Source organism: Pristiophorus japonicus, chromosome 4 (assembly GCF_044704955.1).
Source record: "Pristiophorus japonicus isolate sPriJap1 chromosome 4, sPriJap1.hap1, whole genome shotgun sequence".
NCBI lineage: Eukaryota > Metazoa > Chordata > Chondrichthyes > Pristiophoridae > Pristiophorus > Pristiophorus japonicus.
Genome location: NC_091980.1, coordinates 203,819,878 through 203,830,981, shown reverse-complemented (window position 1 = coordinate 203,830,981; position 11,104 = coordinate 203,819,878). Strand labels below are relative to the sequence as shown.

Below are 11,104 nucleotides of genomic sequence, written 5' to 3'. Positions count from 1 at the left end.
GAAGCTGCATTTCCTTAAATTTTACACATTGGGTTTTTTAGTTTAGGAACTGATAAAATAATTGGCTGAATTCCCAGTTAAGCTTCTGGTCAATGGTGACCCCCAAGATGTTGATGGCTAGTGACATAGTGATGATGTTGCCAAAAAGGTAAGGTGAGATGACTTGGCTTTCTTGTTCAAGATGACCATTACCTGGCACTTATGTGGCAAGAATGTTGCCTGCCAGTTGTGAGCCTGAGCCTGGATAAAACATCAAAGGTTTTCATCTGAAAACAGCACATAAAAATTTAGCCAATTTGCTCCACGATTTTAATTACTCTGCTAAAGTGCAGTACAAATATAGAACATGATGAATCATTATAGTATAATATCTACACTATTTGCCCATGATTTATCAAGTCAGAGTACTCCCATAGTTCTTCAAACTGTACCCTCTATGTAATGCCCACCACAGGGCTGTAAGTCCTTTTCCTTTTTATAGTACATGGGCATACTTGCTTGTACATTGACATTAAATGGTGAAACCACATCTGTTGGAAATAACTGTAACTGGGATGCATGATGTACTATGAACAAACTGTATGTAGTTTAAGACTTTGTGATATGACCTCCTCAGCCATTAGTAACTGACATCAACATTTAGAGCCCAAAAATCCATTGTTCTTTCAGTGCTTTCATGCTGTAACTGTGGTGGGAGTCAGTCAGAAGGCCCACAAGTTAACTGATGACCCAGATACACTGGATCCCAGCTTTACATCAGGGAATCCATGATGGCATGTTGGGAGTAGAGCCTCCACTCACCCCACTAAGACTGGGTGAGGCAGGGACTCTCAAAGTCAGGAGTTCCAGCTTTCCTGGTGTAGGGTCGGCAGATGTATGCCCGGTAAGACCGGATAAACCTACTCGCCAAACGGTAAAAATGGAGCCCTTGTGGGTTTCTAGACAAGGATCACGACCTGGAACCCCCAAAGAGGAACAGCATTATAAAGCAGCCGGGGGCAGGTTAGAGGTTTGCTGGGGGCGGGGAGACAACCTGGCACCCCTGTCCCATTTAGCCAATCTTTCCTAATGGCGCGGGTACTTGCTAGCGGCACGATAATGAAGGGACCTTCACATGGCGCTGTGACCTTTGGTGGAGTCAGCACTGGAGGTCCCAGGTGGGTGCAGCTCAAAACTCTCACCAGTGTGTTCACCTTCCCCCAACGATGGATTTTTTGGACCTTAAGTAAATCACAACAGTCACATTGAGCATTTCAATCACTTTTCATGAAATCTAATAGAATAAATGTTTTGTTAAAATTACTCTAATATGTACAGGTTAATAATGATTACATAATCAAGTGGAGCAGTATCACAGTCCACAGGTATACAAATGTGTAGTGTCACCGAATGGTGGGATACAGGTTTGATCCCTTCAATTCACTTTTCTCTTTGGGAGATCCTTCACTTCTCAATCCCAGCCATGTTGATGTGAGGAGGTTCCACGTGGAAGTCAGGTACTTCCCCACAGAAAGGGAAAATCAGATGGAGGACTCCCATGACGTCACTCTTGTGCACCTCCTCACCCTCAGTCCAGAGCTTCATTGGTGTGACCTGGAATAAAGTTCCATGCCCTTTCTCTTGTCTGTAGTCAGTCTGTAGTCTGAGAAGACCATGGGGACAGGGAAAACGGAAAAACTGAGTGTTGCTATATCCTCAAGAAAAAAAACTGAATTTAAATGTTGCCTCATTCTGGTACACAAATATAGGAATAAGAGTAGGGCATTCAACCCCGTGAGCCTGCTCTGCCATTCAATGAGATCATAGTTGTTCTGTATCTTAACTCCATCCATCTGCTCCTTATCTTTTTATACCTTTGCCTTGCAAAAATCTAGCCATCTCAGATGTTAAATTGTTAATTGAAATAGCATCTACAGCTTTTTGTGGAAGAGAGTTCAACACTTCAACCCTTTGCATGAACAAGTGTTTCCTAACTTCTCTTCAAAAATAGCCTGGCTCTGATTTTAAGGTTATGTCTCATTGTCCCCGACTCTCCGACCAGCGGAAAAGGTTTCTCTCTATCCTATAAATTCTTTTCAAAATCCTAAAAACCTAAATCAAACCTAACTTTCTATATTCCAGGGAATACAAACCTAGTTTATGTAATCTCTCCTCATAAACGAACCCTGGGAGCCCCAGTAATATTCTGGAGAATCTATACTGTTCTCCATCTAAGGCCAATATATATTTTCTAATGTGCAGTGTCCAGATATGGTTTAACCAGGGCTTTGTATAGCTGCAGCAAAATTTCTCCATTATATTCCAGTCCTCGAGATATAAAGGCTAACATTCCATTAGCCTTTTTGATTATTTTTAGTGATCTGCGTATATGGACCCCATAATCTCTTTGGGCCTCAACTGTTCTTAGCTGATGTAATATGTAATGCAATGGAGCAATGGGCCACAGGTTCTCGGCTGTAATCTCCCACAGTGCTGAAAAATCAATCGCAGCCATATTAGGATGGAAACGTGCAGAAAGAAAGTTAGGTATTTTTCCACAAAAGCAGAGAAAATGTTTTAAAAACTCATAGGGCTGCTTTTACATAGCATCCAGTAGCTGGTTCGGAGTGGCATCACTGTGCATGCAGGTTCTCCAGCAATCTTATAGCTGTAGACTGAATATAGACCAGGGAGACGGAAGAGTGTGAATGAAGGAAAGAGTATAAAAGTAAACAAAAGCATAATGACTACATGCAACATGATTATCATCTACCTTGATGTTTTAGATAATTACTTACATTTCTTTGATCATTCACAGGATTTCTAGTTCTCGGGCTTGATTTAGCCATATTTGGTTGCATCAAAATCCAGGTCAGATCGATGCTTTCCACAGTTGAACAGATATACCTCAGCAGTATTTCCTTGCGAGTCTCTGATTACCAAGGAGTTGACAGGATTGAGCAGTGACTTGATTTGGATAAGTGAACGTCACTACAAGGACAGTATGGTGTAGTTCCATGGCCAGTAAATAGGGTAACAGTAACTGCGAGTGTGGCCCAGAGTTTTTCATGTGAACAATTGAACCGATGCCATCGTCAAAAAAGAATTGATTTGCGACCAAAATTGTTACGGCATTTTAGCTGTCTGATTCATATTCTGTCTGTCTGGAACAGTGATTACAACATTTTTTGATTGGGGGGGGTGGGGGGGCATTGTTAGGATTGTATTGGCTTAATTGGGAAACTTTAATCATTCTAATAGCCCAAGGATAGGTGTCCAAAATAAAAAATAATTTTGATTGATTTGAGTGAGTTGCTGGTGGTGCAACTCATACATAGGTGGTACATTTAACCTCATGGAGAATGCGAAGTCTTGGTCCCAAGGGAATGCCTAGTTGTGCCAGTCTTTCTTCATTTAAATAAGGCAGCTCCATTAAACCTATGCCAGCATTTTCAAAATGTGGAACATATTGCTGGAAACAAGAGACAAACGATGAGTAAATTCCAGCCAATAAACAAAGAACATAAGAACATAAGAAATAGGTGCACGAGTAGGCCATCTGGCCCCTCAAGCCTGCTCCGCCATTCAATAAGATCATGGCTGATCTGATCTTGGATTCAGCTCCACTTCCCCACTCACTCCCCATAACCCTTTACTCCCTTATCGCTCAAAAATCTGTCTATCTCCACCTTAAATATATTCAATGACCAAGCCTCCACAGCTCTCTGGGGCAGAGAATTTTGCAGATTTATAACCCTCTGAGAGAAGAACTTCCTCCTCATCTTAGTTCTAAATGGGTGACCCCTTATTCTGAAACTATGCCCCCGAGTTCTAGATTCCCCGATGAGGGGAAACATCCTCTCTACATCTACCTTGTCGAGCCCTCTCAGTATCTTATATGTTTCAATAAGATCACCTCTCATTCTTCTAAACTCCAATGAGTATAGGCCCAACCTGCTCAACCTTACTTCATAAGTCAACCCCTTCATCGGTGGAATCAACCTAATGAGCCTTCTCTGAATTGCCTCAATGCAAGTATATCCCTCCTTAAATAAGGAGCCCAAAACTGTATACAGTACCCTAGGTGTGGTCTCGCCAATACCCTGTACAGTTGTAGCAGGACTTCCATGCTTTTATACTCCATCCCCTTTGCAATAAAAGCCAACATTCCATTTGCCTTCTTGATTACTTGCTATACCTGCACACTAACTTTTTGTGTTTCATGCACAAGGACCCCCAGGTCTCTCTGTACTGCAGCATTTTGTAATTTAAATTATAATTTGCTTTTTTATTTTTCCTGCCAAAGTGGACATCCTCACACTTTCCCACATTATACTCCATCTGCCAGATGTTTGCCCTCTCACTTAGCCTGTCTATATCCCTTTGCAGATTTTTTTGACCTCCTCACAACTTGCTTTCCCATCTTTGTATCATCAGCAAACTTGGCTACATTACACTCGATCTCTTCATCCAAGTCATTAAAATGTATTGTAAATAGTTGAGGCCCCAGCACCGATCCCTGTGACACCCCATTAGTTACTGTTTGCGAACCGGAAAATGACCCATTTATCCCAACTCTCTGTTTTCTGTTAGTTAGCCAATCCGCTATCCATGCTAATATATTACCTCCAACCCCGTGAGCTTTTATCTTGTGCAGTAACCTTTTGTGTGCTACCTTATCGAATGCCTTCTGGAAATCCAAATACACCACATCTACTGGTTCCCCCTTATCCACCCTTCTCGTTACATCCTCAAAGAACTCCAGCAAATTTGTCAAACTTGATTTCCCTTTCATAAAACCATGCTGACTCTGCTTGACTGTATTATGCTTTTCCAAATGTCCTGCTACTGCTTTCTTAATAATGGACTCCAGCATTTTCCCATTGACAGATGTTAGGCTAACTGCTCTATAGTTTCCTGCTTTCTGTCTGCCTCCTTTTTTAAATAGGGGCATTACATTTGCGGTTTTCCAATCCGGGGGACAGCTCCAGAATCCAAGGAATTTTGGTCGATTACAACCAATGCATCCACTATCTCTGCAGCCACTTCTTTTAAGACCCTAGGATGCAAGCCATCAGGCCCAGGTTTGCAGTAACTGAACAGTTTTGATAAGACATGATAATGTCTGTGTAAATGCGTATGCAATGTAAAGCTGTAGATTTATTTTTTGGGCATGGAGAGGAAGAGTATTTGAAAAGGTTTGATTGTCAATGGTCAAGCTTAAATTGAGAGGCTATAAAAATATGGAATTGATAAAGTAAAATAAATAATTTTCATTTATATAGCACATTTCACAACCTCAGACATTCCAAAGTATTTTACAACCAATGCAGTATTTTAAAGTGTAGTCACCGTTGTATTGTAGGGAAACATGGCAGCCAATTTATGCACAGCAAGTTCCCACAAACAGAAACATAATTAATGACCAGATAATCTATTTTAATGATGTTGGTTAAGGGATGAATATTGGCGAAGACCTAGGAATAAATCACCTGCTCGTTTTCAATTAGTGCAATGGGTCCGTTTACATTCTCCTGAGAGGCCAAGTTTACTGTTTACAGCACCTTCAACAATGCAACACTCCCTCAGTACTTGACTGAGGTATAAACCATGCTCAAGTCCTGGAGCCTACGACCTTCTGGCTCACAGGCAAAAGTGCAACCACTGAGTCAAAGCTGATATTTGCAGTAGAATGGGATGTTCAAGAAGCACCAATATCCTGGTAAAATGACTCATTCATTTTACCATGTTTGTGAACAGATATTACAATAAAGTTACCATGTCATTAAATCTGGTGAAGGGGCTTCTCTTGAACCTGTCTTCTTTTTCAAATGCTATGGGGTCGAAATTCAGTGCAGCCAGAAAGCTGGTGGTGTTAAGGCCTTTTTTCCCTGATTAGCGCCGCAAAGTTTGTGGCGGACATTGAATCCAAATTTAGCTTTTTGACCACAAAAAAGTGTTCCAGTCTTATTAACCCTGCAAAGCTGAAATTTGCAGTCTTAATTAGGACGTTATTCCCATGGGAAATACACCCTTAGGGTGATGTGGCAACTGCCATTACAGCACGGACGCGAAGGAACAAGCGTATCAGTGCTGCTTTGGAGAGGATGGCCATAGCTCTGCAAGAGTCGACGGAGCGTCTAAGTGCTGTCATATCTGGTGGCTTTCAGACTGTGACTGCTTGCATGTAGTTCACCATAGGCCACGGGGGACTTCTGGTGTGGCGCCACAGCACCGACCTGAGCTCCCTCAGATTGGAGGTGGTGGTATTGTGCCACCCCTGGTGAGTTACTCAGGCTCCTCAGGCCAGGATACGGATGATGCGTTCCCTCCGACTCGCAGCATTCCTGGTCTCAGATCTGTCACTCCGTCAGTACCTCCAAACATGGCCTCGCCTGAGCCAAGCCAGACTGAACCGTCCCAGAAGGGTGTTGACCAATTTCCAGCCGGCCCTTCCAGGCCCAAAGCTGCTTGAGGGCATCCTTGAAGGATATCTGCAGCTTCCACACAGGGAAGACAGCAGCCTTCCCAGATCCATGACTCAGCCACTGAGGTGAAGTTGCAGGTTAGGCATGCGTAAGAGGGGTTTATAAGGAAATGCACAAGGGTGGTAAATGATGTTTGTTATTTTTCTACGCGGTTTATTGTTCTGATAGTTTGTAGCTATATTGATTATGTATTAAATCTTTATTTTTCGCACCTATATCTGGAATGTTGTATAATGTGTGGTGAGCATCATCATCATCAAAGGCAGTCCCTTGGAGTCGAGGATGACTTGATTCCACTCAAAATGAGTTCTCAGGTGATTGAAGAGTTCATTGCAGGACCTACAGTCTCTGTCACAGGTGGAGCAGACAGTGGTTGAAGGAAAGGGTGGGTGGGGAGGCTGAGTTGACACACATTCCTTCTGCTGTGTACGCTTTGTTTCTGGTTGCTCTCGGCGATGAGACTCGAGGTGCTAAGCGCCTTCCCAGATGCTCTTTCTCCACATTTGGCGGTCTTGGGCCAGGGATTCCCAGATGCCGGTGGGGATGTTGCACTTTATCAAGGAGGCTTTGAGGATGGCCTTGAAGCGTTTCCTCTGCCCACCTGGGGCTCACTTGCTGTGTCGAGGCTCCGAGAAGAGTGCTTGCTTTGGGAGTCTCGTGTCTGGCATGCGAACAATGTGGCCTGCCCAGCGGAGCTGATCGAGCGTAGTCAGTGCTTCAATACTGGCCTGGGTGAGAACACTGATGTTGGTGCGTCTATCCTCCCAATGGATTTTCAGGATCTTGCGGAGGCAGCATTGGTGGTACTTCTCCAGTGCTTTGAGGTGTCTGCTGTATATAGTCCACGTCTCTGAGCCATATAGGAGGGCGGGTATCACTACTGCCCTGTAGACCATAAGCTTAGTGCCAGATTTGTGGTCCTGGTCTTCGAACACTCTCTTCCTCAGACGACCGAAGGCTGCACTGGAACACTGAAGGCGGTGTTGGACCTCGTCATCGAAGCCTGCCCTTGCTGACTGTAGGCTCCCGAGGTATGGAAAATGATCCACATTGGCCAAGGCCTCACTGTGGATTTTGAAAACCGGGGGGCAGTGCTGTGTGGCAGGGTCAGGTTGGTAGAGGACCTTTGTCTTACGGATGTTTAGTGTAAGGCCTATGCTTTCATACGCCTCGGTGAAGGTGTTGATGATGGCTTGAAGTTTGGCCTTCGAGTGTGTGCAGACGCAAGTGTCGTCTGTGTATTGTAGTTCGATGACAGAGGATGGGATGACCTTGGATCTAGCCCGGAGACGACGGAGATTGAACAGATTCCCATTTGTTACCACGTGGAATGCTGAGCTGGGACGACGTTTCCAGTCTGAGCCCTTGGATTAAGATTTCTGTTTTCTCTCGGGATCTCTATTTCTCTCTCTCTCCCACTCTTGCTTTTTTCCCCCCTTTTCTCTTTATTCCTATTTCTCTTTCTCCCATTCAAATGTTCTCTGTTTCTTATTCCCTTTCCTCACTTCTATCTCTTTCTCCTTTCTGTTTTGCTCCCTTCCCCTTTTCTCTCTCTCTCTCTCTCTCTCTCTCTCCCTCCCTCCCCTTGAGTGCGGATTCTGTGCTGAACTCCTCCGGTCCATTGAAAAGGCTCATAGACTTGCTGCTGAGCAATACGGAGTTGGCTCCAGGATTTTGCCCCGTCCGGAGCTATCAGATCTCCCCCAGATAATCCCTGACCGGACTTCTCTGTGAGACCGACTCAGCTGCTATTACTTCGAGGACTCCGGGAGCTTCCGATCCATCCTACGTTTTGGATCTTACCTTCTTGTCTCTCTCCGCTCCCATGGCTCCGAGTTCTTTGTTACTCTACACTGGCCCTAAAAGCTGGCGGGGACACAGTCAGCTGAAGGGCCGGCTGTTTCACGCTGAAAATGGGTCCAGGGGCGGAGTCACTACTGCCCCAAGCCTCACACCGCCAAGAGAGTCAGCAGTCGCCCACACCGTTGCAAAACCTCCCGGACTGAATTTACGCTGGGGCGGCCAGTTGAGCCCAAAACGACGGCGATTCAATTTTGACGAATGGCTGCCGCAAACGGACAGTAATGGTTCTTCCCGGGACCGTGAATTTCGGGGCCTGCATGTTTCCAACATTATCTGGTTTTATTTTTCTTGCAGTGATTAATCCAGGATCTGAAACACAGGTTTCCTTCATCTACCTGCTCTTACCAGCATGGAAAGCATATGTCTGTCTGTCACAGTTTTTAATGGATTAGGTTATGAAGGTATTTAACATTATTGATATCACACAATATAAAGCAAGTTTAGTAGCCAGGTAAAACAACAGATGGCGCTAGAGTGCAGCGAGATTTAGTTTGCTGCAAATCTGATGATTGAAATGGGAATAAATCCTGGACTCGATGCTCATAAAGGGTATATCTTTCAGTGTGCATGGCACAATTTGCTAGTTTACTCTCATTCTAGTTTCTCCTTTGCTGGTTTCTAAAACTCTCCCAATCCTCAGGCTTACTACTATGCTTCATAACATTATAAGCCTCTTTTATTCTAATACTATCCTCCTTTAGTTAGCCATGGATGGATCACTTTTCCCATGGAGTTTTATTTCTCAATGGAATGCATTTTCATTGAATATTTTGGAATATTTCTTTAAATGTTTGCCACTACGTATCTACCGTCCTACCTTTTAATCTAATTTCTCAATGTACCTTAGCTAACTCGCCCTTAATAACTATTGTCTTTACTTCAGTTGGAAATGAAAGTCTTAAACTTAAGTATTTCACTCTCAAACTCAGTGTGAAATTTTATCTCATTATGCTCACTCTTCCCCAGAGGATCCTTTACTATGAGATTACTAATTAACCCAGTCTCATTACACAGTTCAAGATCTAAAATAGCTTGTTCCCTAGTTGGTTGCATGATGTATTGTTCTAGGAAACTGTCTCAAATGCATTCCATGAATTCATCCTCCAGACTATCTTTGCCAATTTGATTTGCCCAGTTTATATGAAGATTAAAGTCACTCATTATTATTGTATTATCTTTGTTACAAGCTCCTATTATTTGTTTATTGATACTCTGTCCAACACTATAGCTACTGTTTGGGGGCCTTCGAGCACCAATTGAGCAAGGCGGGGAGCGAAAGGAGCAGCATGGGGGCATACCACTCCAGGGAGCAGCACATGCTGCAGCAGGAGAGCAACGGCAATGAAAAGGGACATTACCAAAGTCCAGGTCGGTGATTGGAGCGTGGACAGGTACAGAAGGAGTGGCGAGGTCGGGGCAAAGGAGCGGCGAGAGATTGTAGAGGGATGTGATCGGAGCCCAGGAGAGGCGTGAGTTCGGGGGCCCAGAAGAGGCGAGGGCCTGGGGGCAGCACGGGCCAGCCCACACTGCGATATGTGAGCGCACTAAATCCGTGCAGCAGAGCTGGTCTCCAGTCGTCTTGGTTAATCCTTGCTACTGGACCAAGACCTAGCTCTGTCAAGTCCGTGTGGTGGCTGGTGTGCAATGGTCACCACACGTTAAAGAAAATCCACACACAGGCATCTTCCACCCTTCAAGATGTAGTTCTGACCTGGAATTTTAGGTCCATCATTGAAACATCTGTGAACTTTTTGACGTGGAAGCAGGTCATCCTCGATTCGAGGGACTGCCTATGATGATGATGATGGCAGCATCCGGCTTTTTCTGGAGTCTTTTTAAAAAACATTTTAGTGAATTTTTGAATTTATCACGATGAAGATTACTAGTGATGTGGGATGCAACAATTTTCCATTTTGAGAATCGAGTATTCACATCAAGCATTGGTCGGTGCAGAGTAAAGCTCCCTCTACTCAGATACATAACATGCCAGAAATCTTGTCTCAAAACCGCACCACCTCCTGCACCAATGTGAATGGCCCAAAATTTGCAGTCAAAATAATGGTGAGGTTAATAGCAGTCATTGGTTTTTATGTGCAAATGCCACAGCAACTTCAGGCGAGGCCAGGTATGCAATTAAACGGGGAAATCAAAAAATTACTGACCCAGCCGCCGTTAGCTTGGCTAAAACAACATCTCGCTGTTTGGTCCCCATTCAGATGCATTGAGCAATGGGAAGTTGCTGTACTTACATGGGAGATGCAACATAAACTTGCCACAGAAAGTTAATTCAAGTCATTTCAAGTCTAACTACCTCTTTAACATTGTGATCATTATTAATTACTACCAGTGAACCCCTCTGGCACTGAATTTTTTAATAAACTTTTTCTTTCTTTTTTATCTCTCAATTCGATCTTTCTCGCTCTCTCGTTTTTTCTGTACCTAATTTGATATTGAATTAACCCACTTCCTTTTCAGTCCTTGCGCTGTTAATTTCGCGATCCTTCAATCTGATTGGTTGAGGAGACACACAGTTGCTTTCCCTGTTCACTCCAATCCCAGAGGACACCATGCCATTTCCATCTCCCACTTTCAGCAACTCGCAGCGCAAAATATCGTCAACATTAAATGGGCAAGGACAAGTCTAACTAACAGCGGGCACCGTTAGTAGCCCTGCCACCACAAATTTTGGGCCAGTGTTTCTATTCGGACCTCAGCTATCTTTATTACCTTACATTATGAAATTGATAATTACATGCCAGTTCATGAACACTTGG

At 43.9% G+C, this 11,104-nt stretch overlaps 1 protein-coding gene across 1 annotated transcript in view; it reads right to left on the bottom strand.

Moving 5' to 3' along the window:
* Window positions 1–295: 295 nt before the first annotated feature.
* Window positions 296–11,104, bottom strand: part of LOC139263242 (uncharacterized) — a 188,934-nt gene continuing 178,125 nt past the window's right edge. Inside the window, exons 17-18 of the mRNA XM_070879009.1 lie at window positions 2,778–3,451; window positions 296–1,642 (exon numbers count right to left, since the gene is read on the bottom strand). Of these exons, the coding sequence (XP_070735110.1) occupies window positions 3,308–3,451 (144 nt within the window). The 3' untranslated portion in view covers window positions 296–1,642; window positions 2,778–3,307. The remainder of the gene's footprint in view (window positions 1,643–2,777; window positions 3,452–11,104) is intronic.